General features: G+C 43.2%; 1 protein-coding gene and 1 long non-coding RNA gene across 3 annotated transcripts in view; both read left to right on the plus strand.

Moving 5' to 3' along the window:
• The first annotated feature begins 4,015 nt into the window (after nucleotides 1-4,015).
• Nucleotides 4,016-7,869, plus strand: LOC113904052. The gene is made up of 2 exons (XR_003514384.1): nucleotides 4,016-4,052; nucleotides 7,736-7,869. It is a non-coding gene; the product is annotated as an uncharacterized LOC113904052 (long non-coding RNA).
• Nucleotides 7,870-11,302: 3,433 nt separating this feature from the next.
• CACNB4 (calcium voltage-gated channel auxiliary subunit beta 4) overlaps nucleotides 11,303-18,499 on the plus strand; it is a 276,509-nt gene continuing 269,312 nt past the window's right edge. Inside the window, exons 1-2 of one of the 2 annotated variants that reach the window (XM_027560709.1) lie at nucleotides 11,303-12,771; nucleotides 13,258-13,341. In XM_027560709.1, the coding sequence (XP_027416510.1) occupies nucleotides 12,709-12,771; nucleotides 13,258-13,341 (147 nt within the window). In that variant the 5' untranslated portion in view covers nucleotides 11,303-12,708. Of the gene's footprint in view, nucleotides 12,772-12,877; nucleotides 13,032-13,257; nucleotides 13,342-18,499 lie in introns of those variants that run through there. The other variant, XM_027560713.1, reaches the window with a different exon arrangement.

Here is an 18,499-nt window from a genome sequence, read left to right on the forward strand (position 1 = left end):
AGCAGCAGCAGCAGCAGTATAGTTACATCTGACTTGATCATTAAAACTGGGACTTTTTTTTAACCTCAGGAGAGACCAAGAAGGTCCTGGAAGTCTATAGAGATGGGGATTAAAGTTTTAAGTTGCTCCTGTCATTTCTATTTTGAAACAGATGAAGAAATTAAAGGTTTATTAACATTCATTAACTAATTCATATAATAACATAGGTACTACATGCTGCGGATGCTAAGAACTGAACTTCCAAGGTTGCGTTGTGCTTGTGGCTTTGCCGTGCACTAACTGGTTGTATAACATCAGATGTTGCACTTGCACTTGATGAAAAACTTCTCGTATACATTGTCATTGAATTCGCATAACACTTGTTAGGTAGGCAAAGAGGTGACATAATCCTCACAAGGTCACACAGTTACGTGGCCAAAGTTGCGATTATGACCTGGTCTGTCTGAGGCCCATGCCTGTGCCTTTTCCCACTACACTGGTGTGACGGTTACCTAGGAATGATTTGTATATTCAGGCTGTTAGCTAGTATCTTATAACAGCTTCCTTTCCCACAAGTCACTGAGACAGGTCCCAGAGGGCTCACATGGGGTAAAATGCCTTCAGATGTGAGTGTGCTCATGTAAGGAACAGCATGCAAGTGGCTGGATCTGTTTAACATGTATATTCTGGTACAGTTAGCTCAGTCACACGGGGGATGATGAGACCAGATCTTGATGCAAATAGCCTGGCTCTGAGATCCTGACAGTGCTCTGTGTTTTCTGAATAGAAAAGAGTGAAATTCAAGGAATTGCTCTGAGGAAGACAGCAGGTGACAGCTAATTGAGATTGATTTGAAGTAGGAGAACTAGTTCTGAGTTGAAATCTGGGGCCCAGCATCCACATATACAGGTTAGTTTCTCCAAGGACCAAAGCTGCTGAGAAAAAATCATCCAACCTGAGCTTGGAGTCCTGTCACATACTCAGTGAGGGACCAACTTAGGAGTCATGTACTAGTTACGGTCTTTATGACCTCACCCTTGGCAGCCCTTCTAACATCTTCCACTTTCTCATATACATGCTAGATTTCTACATTAGCTCAAAATTCCTCAGGTGCTAATACTGCTTTGCGTGTGTGTGTGTGTGTGTGTGTGTGTGTGTGTGTGCCTGCCTGTGTTTGGCCCTGTTGTTTTTCTCTGCCTGAAACGCTTTTGATCACCTAATAAATTGTCTTTATGTCAGCCCAAATTCTTATTCTGATTCTGGCTCCTAGACCCTGCTGCACGTCTGCGGGGAGCATCTTGTAACTCCGTAATAGTTGACACATTGCATTGGAATGATCTGTGTGTGATACGGATCTGTCTTTAGGTCAGATACTACAGCTTGACTCATTCAACATCCAATTTCCAACCATTTCATTAATATTCCTCCATATGGAAATCAGCAAACAAAGTAATAATGTTTGCCTTCCCAAATTCCTTTGGGAATCAGCCATGGGTGACCCAATGACATAGGCTTCAGTCAATGAAATATAGGTCAGAGTTCCTTGGATGGGCTTTCTAAGATGAAAGACAATTTTAAAAGAAAGGGCTTTTGGCTCTTCCCCCTTCTGGCTTAGAAGGCAAATGCAATATCAAGAGATAAAGCAACCATATTGTGACCATGAGGAATAAAGTTATGAGGGCTCAGAAAAGTTTAAAGATGCCTGATTCTTTGTTTGCACCTTTGAGAGATACACCAGTTCTAAACTATCTTCCTCTGGAATTCTTGTGTTGGGGGAAAAAAAATCTGTCATTACCCCTATTTGTCTAGGTTTCTGTTGGTAGGGCTTTGCTATTTGTATCTGAAAATATTCTTACCTTCACTAGATCTACAAAATCTTTCAGAACTTGGAGTTCTGTTTTACTCAGTGGTGTATTCACAGGACCTAGCAGAGGCATATAAAATATTTTTGGAATGAAGAATAATTGATTTAGCAGAGAGCTGCATAGCACCTCACAGTGCCTGGCATTCAAAAAATATGCGTTTTCTTCATCTTTTTTTTACTCTTGTACTTGTTTATTGTAATCATTACACTTTAACATGTGTGAAATCAGGATGTATTTTATTTTCCAGTGGATGAGCATGTATATTGTAGGACTTAATTTTCTTCCCTTAAAGCTGTTCTACCAGTGATGTATCTTAAACTCCAAGTTATCTTAGAATCCAGGGACTATTCCATTTTAACTATCAAGAGACAAAAGGCCCTGTCATTGTCAATATGGTCAGTAGCTCTTGAAAAAATCGTAGTGTCTCCAGTGCTTAGCAAATAATACTCATGGATGCCTTCCAGGACAGCATGTTCATTTCTCTACTTTGAGCCCAGGGGTTGCAGCAGAGCAGAAGCCCAGTGAATATTTCCTTATGACTCATGGCAGGTGACAGTACATCACAGACCTTGCTACGGACTGGAGAAGGAGTGAGTGGTTCTGCAGAACAATAAACAAAGGAGTCACCTAGAAGATGGAAAGGTCATGGTTGGGATTTCCCTGGTGGTCGAATGGTTACGCATCCACCTTCCAATTCAGGGGAGGCGAATTCAACCCCTAGCCTGGGAACTAAGATCTCACGTGCTGTGAGGCAACTAAGCCCACGTGCTGCAACCACTGAGCCTGTGTGCCACAACTAGAGAGGAGTCTGCACTCCACAGCTAGAAAAGGCAAGGAGTGTGCGTGGGGCAACTAACACCTGACGCGGCCAAATATTTCTGAAAAGAAAGGTTACGGGGAATTTGAGCAGGTGGTATTAACAGGAGACGCAGCACGAGGATGTGGAGATTAAGGAAAAAGAAAATTCTACGTAATGGGCCTGACAATACTGGATATTCCACTTCCAAGTTATCCTTCAGGTTGAGGGTTGTATTGTTTGTAGGTTTTTGCTTTCCCCCTTTCCTGGAAGAGGCTTGTACGTATCTGCCCATGCTCTTGACTTCTGGATTAGTATGTTTCCATGCAGTGAAATGGTTGCATGTTGTGTATTAGCCAATGGGATGTAAGCAGGTGCAACAAATGCCCACATCTAAGCAGAAGCTTAAAGAGGCATCTCAAAATTCCTGTAGCCCTCTGGTTTCTACTCTTTTCAGAGCTAGTACATCTCAGATTGGGGCTGCTTCTTTAGCCTGGACCTGGGAATAGGAAGACAAGCAGAGACAAGCCATCTGCTGGACCAGAAACGTGGGATCCATGGTATTGTATTCCACTAAGATTTGGGTCTTCCCTGTTGGTCCAGTGGTTAGGAATCCGCCAGTCAATGCAGGAGACACACGTTCAATCCCTGGTCTGGGAGGATTCCACACACCTTTGGAGCAACTAAGCCCAGGCACCACAACTACTGAGCCTGCGGTCTAGAGCCAATGAGCCACAACTACTGAAACCCCTGCACCTAGAGCCCGAGCTCCACAACAAAGATCAGCCCCCACTCGCTGCAACTAGAGAAAGGCCACGCACAGCAACGAAGACCCAGCGCAGCTAAAGATGAATAGATAAATGTGTTACTAAAGCAAAGATGACAAATAGGACTGGTAAAAAAAAATAAAAAAATTAAATCAGCTAATAGTTAGCATCTCAATGACTTCCCTGGTGGCTCAGACGGTAAAAGTGTCTGCCTACAATGAGGGAGACCCAGGTTCTATGCCTGGGTCGGGAAGATCCCCTGGAGAAGGAAATGGCAACCCACTCCAGTACTCTTGCCTGGAAAATCCCATGGACAGAGAAGCATGGTAAGCTACAGTCCATGTGGTCGCAAAGGGTCCGACATGACTGAGCAACTTCACTACACTACACTACTAGCATCTCAATATAATTCCCCACTTTATCTTCCCAGGTGGCACAGTGGTAAAGAATCCACCTTCCAAGCAGGAAATGCAGAGACACGCAGGTTTGATCCCTGGATCAGGAAGCTCCCCTGGAGAAGGAAATGGCAACGCACTCCAGTATTCTTGCCTGGAAAATTCCATGGTCAGAAGAGCCAGGTGGGCTCCAGTCCATGAGATGGCAGAGAGTCGGACACAACTGAGCAACTGTGCACATACAAGATATGTGAGTCATCTTCACAGTAATTATACTTCAAACTTGAACCTAAAAATTTACTTCCATTACTATCTGCATCATTTGTACTCTTTAAAATTGTATCCAGAAAACAATATTTTCACTGGTTTTTATAGCATATAAGCTTTTTAGGGTTAAGAAAGTAGACTTTTTCCAATTTTTGAATCTATAACAATCTTGAATATCCTGAAGGTCCATGGCCTTATGTGACTTTGGAACAGATTTTCAAAGTTTGAACCAGAGTATTAGGGGAGAGGGGGAGGAGAAGAGGTAATTCTGGATAAATTTTTTAGAACAAGACAAAGTAGATCCTCCTGAGACAAAAACTCAGAAAATTTACAGTGGGATTGTCATGAGATAAAGGTGAAAGGTTAATTACACAAACCTATGAATGCAGTTGAGTACATGTGCTACTGTTATGATTTTTGTATACTCTGAGCTTAAAAATACAAATAATATTTTCCTAGATGCATGGACCCTAGACAAAATTTTTTGTGACTTTATTTTTAAATATGAAATTACTGCCATCTTATGATTCTGAGCTCTGTAAATCATGTCTTTTTTCAACAGTACTTCAGACAGAATTTTGACTGTAGGAAACACTTTTCAAAATGTATTTAAGTGACAGAATAAAGTTTTAAGAGTATTTGCAGCTGACAAACTGATTTAGCAGCATTCAACGTTTTAGGAAGGAAGACAGAATATCTGTCAGTTCAGTTCAGTTCAGTTCAGTCGCTCAGTCTTGTCTGACTCTTTGTGACCCCATAAATCACAGCACACCAGGCCTCCCTGTCCATCACCAACTCCCGGAGTTCACTCAGACTCAGGTCCATCGAGTCAGTGATGCCATCCAGCCATCTCATCCTCTGTCGTCCTCTTCTCCTCCTGCCCCCAATCCCTCCCAGCATCAGAGTCTTTTCCAATGAGTCAACTCTTCGCAGTGGTCAATTGCTCTTGAGTAAGTCATTCTCTTGAGATCAGATTCCTAATTTGCTAAAAGTGGGGATTGTTCTAAACGGTTACTAAGTTCCCTTCCAGCTATAAAATTTTAGACTTAAAAAAATTTTTTTAAATCTTGGGATCGTTTTAGATTTACAGAAAAGTTGTGAAGATAATACAGAGAGTTCTAAATGTTGTTTCCCCTATTAAAAACATCTTACCTTACTGAAGTACATCGGTTACCACTAAAACCAGTACTGATACATTATTATTAACTTAAGTCCATACTTGATTCTGGCTTCCTTAGCTTTTGCCTCATGTCCTTTTTCTGTCCTAGGATCCCATCCAGGATACAACATGCCATTTAGTTATCACATCCCCTCAGGCTTCTTTTGGCTGTGACAGTTTCTTGGACTTTCCTTGGCAGTTTTGAGAAGTTCTAAGTCATGAGTTTTATAGAACCTCCCTCAATCGAGATTTGCACGGTGTCTTTCTCATGATTAGACAGGGGCTGTGGGTTTGAGAGAAGACCCTCTCTCAAACCTTTGCCCTCCTGTGATATCAAGGGTGTGTATCGTCATCCTGGTCAGGTGATGCTGATCCTGAACACCTGGCTGAGGTGGTGCTGGTCGCCTTTCTCCACTGCTCCTGGCCAGGTTGCCCTCTTTGGAAGATCACTGCGCAGTGCACACGGAGGGAGTGGTAGCTATGGCGTTTCTAATAGATTATTTGGAATTCTTCCTCATGGGAGATTTGTCTCTTCTCTTCCGTTTATTTATTCAGTCATTTATTTTTATCACTATGAGCTCATAGATATTTATTTCCTACATTAGGATATATTCCAATACTACTTTATTTTATTGCTCAAATTGTTCCAACTTTGGCCATTGAGAGCTCTATCAGTTTGCTCCTGTGCTCCTTTGATGTATATACCCAGTCACTTTTTTTTTTTTTTTTAGCACTTCTTTACTTTCTGACATGATAATGCTCCAGGCTTATCTTATATACTTCCTGCCCCGCTCCTGGAGTCAGCCGTTTCTTCAAGGTGCCCTCTTATTAGAGGACAGTATTAGAAACCAAGACCTGAATTCTAGATGCATTTGTTGCTACTGAGATGCAGTTATTTCTAGACCCTCAACTGAGGACAGGAAAACAAGTGTGTATATGCTAACCCATGCATATCTTTGCATATTTCTATATAGAACCATCTGAGTCTCACACTGAGCTACACTTGAGTTCACACCTGTGTCTCTGACCCTAATCCATTACCACACGGATCATCCTAGACATCTCCCCTTGCCCATCTGTAACCTTCCACTCCAACAGTAGAAAAACCTGGCTCCCAACACCTGCCATCCATTTACCTAATTATTCCATTCCAGTATGTATGTATAGGGACTTCAGAATTGTTAACCCATCCTCCTCAGGGAACAACTTTGTCAACTGCAGTGCAGTCCTGCTTCTGCACAGCTCCTTTTGCCTTAGTCTCATAGACCCCACTCATTTCAAACATTACTTAGACTAGCACCTTCCCCCTCTCCCATGTCCTTCATTGAAGTTGTTTCATGGTTTGCTATCATAATAATAATATTCTTTTGTCACATTCTGCCTCCCATCTTGGGAATGTCCAAAATTTCTAAATGATTTTTTTAATTTGCACACATTAAGGTTCACTCTTTGTGCTGTAAAGTTCTCTAGGTTTTGACACATGCTTAGAGTCAAATATCCAGCATTACAGTATCCTACAGAGTAGTTTCAGCATCCTAAAAAAATCCTGTGCTTCACCTGTTCAACCCTCCTCCTTTCTACTGTTATAGCTTGACTTTTTCTAAAATTGCATATAAATATAATAATTTGTGTGGGCTTCCCAGGTGGCACTAGTGGTAAAGAACCCACTTGCCAATATAGAATATGGGAGAGATGCAGGTTCGATCCCTCGGTTGGGAAGATCCCCTGGAGGTGGGCATGGCAACCTACTCCAGTATTCTTTGCCTGGAGAATCCCATGGACAGAACAGCCTGGTGGACTATAGTCCCTAGGGGCGCAAAGAGTTGGACCTGACTAAAGCAACTTAGCACTCACATAATCATTTATGTAGTTACAAATGTAGCCTCAGATTGGCTTCTTTCATTAAACAAGATGCATTTAAGGTTTATCCATGTCTTTTAATGGCTTGTTAGATCATTTTTTATTAAAATCACCAAATAATATTCCATTGTACCATTGACTATATTTTAAAAGATACATTTGCCTATTGAAGGACATCTTGGTTGCTTCCAGCTTGGGGTAATTATGAATAAAACTGCTACCTACATTTGCATGCTGGTTTTTTGTGTGCACCTAAGGTTTCAAGTCAATTGTGTAAATACTTAGGACCACAACTGCTGGACTGTTGGTGTGTTTAACTTATTAACAAACTGACAAACTATCTTCCATAGTGGCTGTGCCATTTAGCATTCCCATCATCAACGAATAAGAATTCCTGTTGCTTCTAATTCTCGCTAAAAAGTGCTATTGTCAATTAAAATTGTTTTTAAGCCTGATAGGTGTGTGTTGGTACTGTATTGTCATTTTAATTTGTATTTTCCCCTTGACAACTGATCTTGGGTATCTTTTCATATGCTTATTTGCTACTATATTTGGTAAAGTGTCCATTCAAATCTTTTGTCCACTTATTGAGTTGTTAGTTTTCTTATTGTTGAGTTTTGAGAGTTGTTTGTATGTTTTGTTTACAGGTTCCTTATCGGATTTGTGTCTTGCAAATGTATTCTGCCAGAAATGTATTCTGTCATTTCATTCTCTTAACAGAGTCTTTCACAGAGCCTACAGTAGTTTTTAATTTTAATAAAGCCAAACATGTCAATTTTTACTTTCTTGTATACATTTTTGGTAGTAGTGTATCCAGAACCTCATCACCAAACCCAAAGTCATGTAGATCTTCTCCTATTTTTTCTCTTAGAAGTTTTAAAGTTTTGTACTTAGATCTATGATCTGTTTTGAGTTCACTTTTTATAAAGTCTGAAGATTTTTTCAAAGTAGAGGCTTTGAGTTAGTTCACATACCACACCATTCATCTATTTAAAATGTACAGTTCAGGGACTTCCCGGGTGGTCCAGTGGTTAAGAATCTACCTGCCAGTGCACAGCACATGGGTTTGATCCCTGGTCTGGGAAGATCCCACATCGTGTGGAGCAGCGGAGCCCTGTACCCCACGACTGCTAAGCCAGTGCTCTAGAGCCCATGCTCCACCACAAGAGAAGCTACCGCAATGAGAAGCCCACGTACCACAACCAGAGAGCAGCCTCCTGCACTCACCACAACTGGAGAAAGCCTGAGTGCAGCAACGAAGACCCAGTGCAAAAATAAATAGGTAAAACATGAAAAAGTGTGCAATTCAGTGCTTTTTAGTATTTTTATTAACATTTTCTTTGCCTCAAAAAGAAGCCCTGTAGACTTAACTATCACTTCAATATCCCCCCAACCTCCCCTGCCCTAAGCAACCACTAATCTGTTTTTAGTCTCTATAGATTTATTTATTTGGGATATTTCATGTAAACGGAACAATATAATATATGACCTTCTGTGACTTATTTCTTTCACTTAGCTTAATATTTTCAAGGCTCACCCATACTGTAGCATGTATCAATCCTTCGTTCCTTCTTACTGCTGAATAATATTCCATTGTATACAGATACCACAGTTTCTTTTGTTTATTCATCAGTTGGTGGACATTTGGGGTATTTCCACTTTTTTGGCTATTATGAATAATGCTTCTTTGAGCTTTCTTGTACAAGTTTTTGTACAAATATATGCTTTTGTTTATCTTGGGTATATACTCAGGAGTGGAATTGCTGGCTCATATTATAACTTTATGTTTAAACACTTGAGTAGATGCCAGACTGGTTTTCAAAGGAGCTGCACCATTTTACATTCCCACCAGCAGTGGGAATTTCTGATTTCCAATTTCTCTATATCTTTGCCAATAATTATTATCTGAGGTTTATCTAGTGGATAGTATAGTGGTATTTCATGGTTTCAATTTGCATTCTCCTGATGACTAAAAATATCAATCATTTTTTCATGAGCTTATTGGCCATTTGTATATCTTCTTTGGAGAAAGGTCTATTCAGATTCTTTTCCTATGTTAAAATAGGGTCATCTGTCTCTTTATTACTGAGCTGTAAGAATTTTATATATATATATATATTTTATATATATATATATATACACACACATATATATGATACAAGTCCCTTATTAGATATATGATTTGCAAATATTTTCCTGCATTCTGTTGTCTTTTCACTTTCTTGATAGTGCCCTTTTCGCTTTCTTGACAGTACCACAAAATTTAAAAAGTTCAGACATTTTTAATTTTGAAGTTCAAATTTACTTTCTTTCTTTTGTTGCTCGTGCTCCTGTTGACATATCTAAAAATCCATTGCCAAATCCAAGATCGTGAAGATTTACCCTTATGTTTCCTTCTGATAGTTTTACACTTTTATTTAAGACTTCTTCATTTAGATCTTTGGTCCATTTTGAGTTAATTTTTGTATGTGGTGCAAAGTGGGGCCCAATTTCATTCTCTGAGTTCCAGTCCTGGGGGCAAGGACAATGGCATTCTCTGTGTGACATTTTCACTTTAGGAGCTGAGCGCTTGGTAGTGAGGGGCAGCAAGCCTGGGTCTCCTGGCTTCTCTCGAGGAGCAGTTGGGGCCTCAGTATTCTCTGTGGCAGTGTGTCCCAGGCAGAGCCCCATCCCACAAGTGGGGGCTGGGCTAAAGAAAGGAGCCCCCACCTCTGCTGCATTTGGGGAACTTAGCCTCAGCAACAGGTGGCTGCTGCAGGATGATTAATGGCCTGTCCCTCCCAGGAAAATAACCCTCCAGCTGGAGCTGAAGGGAGAGGGAGCCCTGTATTCCCAGCTGCATCAGGTAGCCAGAGTTTCCCTCTTGCTGAATCAGATGAAGGTGGGGGTGGTGAGGGTGGGGAGAACAAGTCTTGGTTCAAATACCACAAGCTCACTTTTCTTATTGAGTTTTAGTAAATTTTCCTGAATGAATGTTTTTTCAGTGGCTGCATACCCTTCTCTGGACCATTTCCACAGATTAAAGAATTTTTTAGAAACTATTTTCACCAGTTTTGCTGAGGGGTAGGTAAAGAGAACTCTTCAATGTCATGCCACTGTAGATTCTTTTTTGATAACTCAAAGTCATAAGACTGTAGGCAGTAGAAAGCCAGAAAACTCAAATCCCAGTGCCCACATCATAATTCACTCTGTAAGTATTGATTAAGTTTCAACTATGAAAATGGCTGAGAACTAAAAATGGATTGAGTTGACGGTAACTAAAGCAAGGGGTTCTGCACTGGCAGACATATCATTATCCATATACTTTATGGAATATCTATTAATATAACATGTGAGATATAAGAATGGAAGATAAAAAGCTAAAAATCTATTTTAGGAATTAGATTTTCACAAAAAGAGAACACGTAAACCAAGGCAGCCTGCACTAAGTGCCCAGAGAATAAATGCTCCAGTTTCTCAGGGCATGGTCAGGGAAGATTTCTGTGGAAGGAGAGTGTGGTGAACCAGGCTTGGAAGAAGGGTAGGATTCAGGCGGGTGGGATTGGGGGCAGGACACATTTCAGGCAGAGGTGCTGAAGAGGGATTCTATTTGGTGTGTTTGAGCAATGAGTAGACTTTTCTGCTTGCTGTTCAGTGATCAAGTTGGAGAAAAGTGGTAGTGACCAAAGCAGGAGATTGGTTGTTGGACCAAGGAGTTTGGACTCTGTCTTGTGGGCTGCTGAGAGCAATGAGCGCCGTCAACTACAAACTGACACTTGCCATCTACCTCTATAAGGGTTAAAGCATGTGCTCTGACCTTCAACAGCCTCTGAAAGGAGTTCAGGGTGGAGCGCAGAAATGAGGCATTCTGTGCTTGGGATGGGGTGGGGGAACTGGCAGGACAGATCTTCAGATAGGTATTTTGAGGATCTCATTTTATAGGTCCAATTCTTATGTCTCCTCATATCTAGAAAAGCACTAAAATCCTTCATGGTGATGATTGTTTCTCATCACTGGCAAAAAGCTTCATGAGACTTAGCAGAAACCTTCTGTACATGTGCTTAACTGTATGTATTTCCTCCTTTGCCAGAATCAGTGTATACTGACCTTCACCCCTGCCTCTTTGGAGCAGTCTCTCAGAGGTACTTGAGGCACCATTTCCCAGGCTGCAGTCCTCATTTTGCCCCAAATAAAACGGCACGTAACTCACATTGTACATTTTTTTTTAAGTCAACAGTGCTTTTTAGAAAAGAGTGAGTTGAGTAAACAGATTTTAGGAAAATGGTTTTGCCTGTAGTGTGTAGATAGAATGAAGTGTGTGGGTATGTGTGTGTGTGCAGGTGTATGCTCAGAGGAAGGCTGGAGGCAAGGAGATTAGTTATTATACTCTTACAAAGAATTGAAGGCCTGGATTAAGTGAAGCGGGTGGGAATGGAAAGAAAGTGTCTGGTGTATGGCAAAACATTATCAGGACCTCAATAAGGCCAACCAATTGTTAAAAGAGACATGCAGTTTCGCTCATAAAATACTAGAACCCAAGGTGATAGGGGCTGATGTAGTAATTTAAGATATCACGCAAATTTTATTCATGGATTTCTCTTGCGGTAACTATTTACAATTAAACAGGGTCTCTTTATTTTTGAATTCGCATGTTTCTCTTCCTGCTTGTTACTTCAAGTCCTCCTCCCCACAATTCGCTTTTATTTGTTCTCCAGTTAATCTCTACTATGTTTTTGCAGGAGGAAATTTAGGGTTGCAAAACGCCAAAGATGTATGATTTCAAAGATGTGTTTTCTCCCTTGAAAACAGATATCCGCCTAGAAAGGGGAGGCACGTGGCCAACTCTTGCCTTTCAGCACGTCTATGTGACCTTCAAAACTCCTTAGGACACGCCGGTTTGCTGCGGGGCTGCACCCCCGTCAGACTCAGGTTGGCAGAATCTCCCGGGGCTGCCGGGTGTGCACGGCTTGCGGTTCTGAAGCTAGAGTTCACAGAACAATACAAAGACACGGACAAGCGCCAAACCACAGAACCCCATGCCTTACCACAATGGGCTGATGGGTGAAGTCGCGGAAGAAAGGTTCTGCTCTTGCCCTTTTAAAATTCCAGTGCAGCAAACACACACCCGCGCGCTCGCGCGCGCGCACACACACACACATACACACACGCATACACGCCGGATCGGGTTTTCCCACTCCCTGCTACTCTGCACCAGTGTCCTTCCCCGAGTCCTGATTCATGAACCGTGCCACCTTTGTCTCATTTTAAACTGTGCAGACTATTTTCATCCTCCCACCCCCCTCCCCGGTTCCCCCTCTCCCTTCCTCCACTGGAAAGCTCTGATGTAAGGCGCTCGCTAGGTGGGAGAGAGCTTCTTTCCATCGGCTCGGGTCGGCGAGATCCCGAGAGCCCCCCTCCGCGGGACCTCCGCCGGAGGGGGCCGCTGCCCGGAGGTCCGCTGCGGGCGCGGGGGTGAGCGCCTCGATCCCTTTAAGGTGTCGCCGCGCTCGCAGGAGCCGGCGCGGGTCCCGAAGCGGGTGGGGAAGTCCTGCCGCCCTCCCCCGCCTCCAGCTTGCAAGCGTCCGGGGGGCCCAGCCGTCCTCCGCCCGCCGCGCACGGGCGGGCCATGCGGCTGTGAACCATGTCCTCCTCCTCCTATGCCAAGAACGGGAGCGCGGACCGGCCGCACTCCCCAACCTCACAGGTACCGCCCCCTCCTCCCCCTCCTCGCCCCGCCTTCGCGCCCGGCGAGCGGGGCCCCGGGTCCTGGGAGTCAGCGGCCCCGCTCCCCCACCCCTGCGAGGCGTCCCTCTCTCCTCCCGCCCCTCTTCTTTCTCCTCCTCCTCCTGCTCCTTCTCACCTCGTCCGGTCTCTGCGCTCCGGCTCCGGAGTCCGCAGCCTTCCCCAGCCCATGCCGCCGGGGACTCGGACCCCGCACCCTGAGAGTCTTTGTTAATGGATGTGGTGGGTGCTCGCGGGCGGCTCTTCCCTGGCGTCTTTCAGCCGTCGAGGCTTGAGTGGGTGGGTGGGGTGGAGGCTGTATGTGGGGACCGTGAAGGAGACTTGGGTGCGGGCTCTGGGGAACCCCCGGGGAGCTGGTCCCGAGGCGGACTCTAGCCTGGGGTGGTCGCCCGGCTCCCCACTGCCGCGCCCTCATGCGCTTCTCTCCGACCCCCTGTGTCGAGTGCAGGTGGCCCGAGGCACCACGACCCGGAGGAGCAGGTTGAAAAGATCCGATGGCAGCACCACTTCGACCAGCTTCATCCTCAGACAGGTAGGAGGCGGGCGCGGGGGGCGGTGGGGGTGGTGTTCGGAGCTGAGCGCAGCCCCCTCGTGAGGGCGCGGCGGGCGGGGTCCCCGCGCGCCCCTTCCCTCCCCCGGCCTTCCCTGCGGCTGGTCCTTCTCCCTCCGTCCCGGCTCCCAAGTCTTAGGGTCCCGGGAAGTTAGTACGTGTGGACGCGAGCCAGCTGGGACCTGGTTGAATTTAAGACTGGAAGTATTTCTTTTTACACCTTCGATGCGCGAGGAAACCTTTTTAAGTCGTGTGACTTGACTTGACCAGAACCCCGGGCGCCGGACAACTGCTTTGATTCGCTGTTAGAAGCTTTTCTGTTTTGCCCTATTTTGAATACTCTCCTTTGTCATCTCCGAGCTCTGGTCAAAAGGAAAGACACTTTGAGCAGAAAGTTTGGTCTCGCTTTGGGACCTATTCTTTGGTTCGCTCGGTTAGGGAAAGACTGCCGGATCTGTTTAAATCCAAGTAAGCGAAGCCCTGCACTCAGTTTCTGGGGCCTGGGTGCTGCTACACTTAGTGTTCGTTTCCTTAGGGATTGTTCTCTTCTACGTGGTTCTAGCACGCGTTGAGTGTGATAAAGATCACTGGTTCCACCGAATGCTGAAGTGCCTTTTACCTTGACACAGGAAATTGGTCCTTAATTTCGTACTGTCTATGGGCTACAGAGAAACCACTCCTTCATAGCTACTGGGTGCTACAGAGATCATGCGAAAAGGAATCACCTTGATTTCTCTTTGGAGGAGAAGCTATCGAGGTGTGTGAGTTCAGGGTACCCTGGGAGGGCAGTGGTCATCGCACCAAGGCTGCGCTGTGGGCTGCTGGAATGACCTTGGGAAGTTCTTTTCCCTCTAGGTAACTCAGATCATCGTGTACTGTGTTTTTAACCTATGATGGCAGCTGCATTATATTTCTTTAGTGATTATCCTCACTTTAAACAGATTACCCCCAAGGAATGGGCATTAGACTCAAAATTGGACTCAGACCTCTCCTAAGAAGTCCATAAAGCGTATTTACATAATATTTATTACACAGGCATTCATTTTCTTCAGGAACAGAAATTACTGCAACTACTCTTTCATTCAGTGAGTATTAAGTGTGTGCATTATTAAAATAAATATATTTTGGATTCTGAATTCAAAAAGTGTATTCTATCCTTTTTGCAGTGTTTAGATTATTTACATATTTAATAAAGCAACACATTCTTCATCTTTTACAAAAATTGACTTATGTGACTGAGATCTTGTTTATGTTTATTTTGTAGATGCCTATTTTTTGTAGTGTTTTATTACTATAGATTCTTAGAAATACTAATTATACAGCAGTGTATTCCCTGAGGCGTTTGACTGACACTTTTATCTATACCATCACTTCAGTTATGTTTTATTCTTCCAAGCACAATCAATATTCTTTATAATATGTTAATCTTATTCTTTCCTCAAGTTAAATAATAAGTGAGATAAGGCATGTATAAGTTCTTGTTAAATGTGCTGGTGTGTGTCGGCTTAAAAATGTAAAAAGTATTCATGCTGAATAATTTTGAGAGTAATTTAAACTGTCGCAGATTATGGGAACAAATATATTTCATAAATCTTTCTGAAACTAGGCTAGGATATGTTGGTTTAATAAGATGATCTAATTTAAATTTGGACATTTTGTTGTAATGATATTATTAACATATACACAATCTTACTAATTTTTCTGCACAGAAATAATACATATTTTTATGAGGACTTACAGCTCAGTAAGCATCCTGTATATGATCTTCTTTAAATGTCATAATACAGACTTCTATAATGACTATGATAAAATAACTGAGGAGTTTTTATTTATTTGACAAGAGATGAAAAATGATTCCCAATGGAACTTTAACACTGTATTTTGAAATTAAATTTAACAGTTTTCATCCAAATGCCAAAGAAAAAATTTGTTTAAAAAAAGACCAGCAGCTGTTTAATGTTATGGAGAGTTGTTATTCATAGAATGACCAGTGATTTACTGTTTTTGAATTCATGATGTATTTCACAATCTGTGTGATGCCTTTGCACAAGAAGAAGATAGTGAAGATATCAGTAAAAACAGTGCTGCTCATTTCTCTGCCATATAACCTATAAAGATATGGGGGTAAAGCTTTCACTTATTAAAAAAAAAAAAAAGAATCAGAGAGGAACATCCCGGCTGGTGGTGAAGAATAGAGGACAGCTGGCAAACTTATCAAATAGAACAGTGTTTATTGTTTGAGCTGGTAAAAAAACTCAGTGTTCATGTGTATATGTGCACAGATGTATGTATGTGCACACGCATACACATGCACACATGTGAGTTGGCCTGAAAATGAACAGACTAAGACAGCCTGTCTCTCCCCATGAGGACTGCTCACAAAACCCCTCAGGCATCTCTGACCTTATTTGCTGATCTGCTAGATTGCTGCTCTCCACAGTTTAGGAGGGATGGAGGTTTTGGAATGAATCCAGGGAGCAACTAAATGATTTCTTTGAGGAAAGGTGAGAAGGTTAAGTATTTCGTTAAAAAAGAGAGAGAACTAGGGGTGACCCAGTAGTGATCCCAAAGGGCACAGGAAGACTGTCCTTCGGAAATGTGGTGGGCTGTTCTGTCTTCATGGAGGCTGAACTCAACAGTTGGCTACAATTAGAAAGGAATGATACTTTATAGCAAGACTTTCCAAAGAGTGTTGATATCATTGAAATGGCTTTCCAAGAAAGGCTGTAGAATTTTCTCTCCGGAGATCACTTTTGACAGGCTATTTATAAATGGATTGTTTATTCATGCTTTAAAGTTTTAGGAAGCACTTACCAAACATTTGATACGTACCTTTCCCTGCAGTAGATACTGTGGAATAGGAATGAAAAGATGAATGAGACACAGCCCCTGTACCTAAAGGATTTTCTGATATAGTTACAGAGACATAGATGTATACAATTAATATGGTGAAATGGAGCAAGGAATTAGGGTGTCTGCAGAATGCCCGTGTGTGCTGAGTATATGAGATACCGTGGGTGTCACAGCACATACAGTTTGTGTGGCAGAGTGCTCCAGGTTACTCTCACTGGGGTTACTCCCAGTTTTTTCCTCCTCTGGGGTTCAAAGGAAAATCTGATCAGAGTGGCTTGTTGACTTCTCCTTAAGACTGCCCTTATTATTGACTTCTCCTTAAAACTGCAGAGTCTTACAAGACCTGGATCCTACCAGCTTCCAGCCTTATCCTAGGCCATGATCTTAGTTCTGGAAACAGATCTTGAACATACCACTCTCCCACCTGCCACAGGCCCTATGCACATGTGAAGGTCTCTGTGTGGAGGCTCTCCCCTCTGCCTAGCTGATTTTTAAATCTTCCTTGAAACCTAACTTTAGTTTCCACTTCTTTTTCTAATCTCCTTAATAAGGGCAGTTCCTTAACCAAGTACCAGAGTGCACTGTGCTAGTCCTCAATAGTATCCTCGCTGTTTATTTAACATTTAACTATTTAACATGTCATTACATGTTTTGTTAATGTCTATTTCCCCATCCAGATGACAGATTCCACTGGGGCAGGGACATGTCTGCATTTTGTCTCCATTTTCTCCTAGCATTTAGCATAGTAGGTGTTCAATAAATATTTGAAAGAAGCCCTGGTTATAGACACATTTCTCTGATTTGAAAGAATGAAGGGGTAGATGGAATGAAGAAAGACTATCTTGATATATTTTAGGCATGAGGTTCTGCTCCAATATTAAACTATTTAATGGGGGAGAAATTGCCTCTTAACTGCTATCCCAAATTTAGTAACTTAAAAAAACAACATAAAATTTTTTTTCCTGTGTACTGAGCAGACACACTTCTTCTTTGTGTGATGTTATCTGGGTACTGAGAAGACTGAAAGGTCTGAAGTACCCTTATATGTGTGGTTGGTGGTTGGTGCTGGCTGCTGGCATTTTTGGCAGAGGTTCACTTTCCATCCACCTGAACCTGTCAGTGAGGTTGCTTGAGTTTCTTCACAACATGGTATCTGGGTTCCAAGCAGGAGCATCCCAAGAAGTAAAGCCTGAAGCTGTAGACTTCACAGTGTTAGTTTAGACACTCAGTTGTGTCCAACTCTTGCAACCACATGGACTGTAGACTGCCAGGCTCCTCTGTCCATAGGATTCTCCAGGGAAGAATACTGGAGTGGGTTGCCATTTCCTTCTCCAGAGGATTTTCCCAACCCAGGGACCAAACCCGGGTCTCCTGCATTGCAGGTGGATTCTTTACTGACTGAGTTAGTAGGGAAGCCCATGTAGCTATGTAGCCTGTAGACTTTGTAGTAGCTATGTAACCCTGTAGCCATAGTTCCTGGAGAAGGCGATGGCACCCCACTCCAGTACTCTTGCTGGAAAATCCCATGGATGGAGGAGCCTGGTGGGCTACAGTTCATGGGGTCACTAAGAGTTGGACACGACTGAGCGACTTTACTTTCACTTTTCACTTTCATGCATTGAGGAAGGAAATGGCAACCCACTCCAGTGTTCTTGCCTTGAGAATCCCAGGAATGGGGGAGCCTAGTGGGCTGCCGTCTATGGGGTCGCACAGAGTTGGACACGACTGAAGTGACTTAGCAGCAGCAGCAGCAGCCATATAGCTATGTTGCTATGTAGCCGTATAGACTTCATCAGATCAGATCAGTTGTGTCCGACTCTTCGCGACCCCATGAATCGCAGCGCGCCAGGCCTCCCTGTCCATCACCAACTCCCGGAGTTCACTCAGACTCACGTCCATCGAGTTGGTGATGCCATCCAGCCATCTCATCCTCTGTCGTCCCCTTCTCCTCCTGCCCCCAATCCCTCCCAGCATCAGAGTCTTTTCCAATGAGTCAACTCTTTGCATGAGGTGGCCAAAGTACTGGAGTTTCAGCTTTAGCATCATTCCTTCCAAAGAAATCCCAGGGCTGATCTCCTTCAAAATGGACTGGTTGGATCTCCTTGCAGTCCAAGGGACTCTCGAGAGTCTTCTCCAACACCACAGTTCAAAAGCATCAATTCTTCGTAGTTGATATCAAAAGCTACATGACTTCACTTCTGTTACAGTTGCTAGGTAAAAACAAATCAAAGGGACAGCCAGTTACAAAGGGACGGAAAATAAACTCTCTTTTGATGGGGTGCAGCAA

Source organism: Bos indicus x Bos taurus, chromosome 2 (assembly GCF_003369695.1).
Source record: "Bos indicus x Bos taurus breed Angus x Brahman F1 hybrid chromosome 2, Bos_hybrid_MaternalHap_v2.0, whole genome shotgun sequence".
Classification (NCBI taxonomy): domain Eukaryota; kingdom Metazoa; phylum Chordata; class Mammalia; order Artiodactyla; family Bovidae; genus Bos; species Bos indicus x Bos taurus.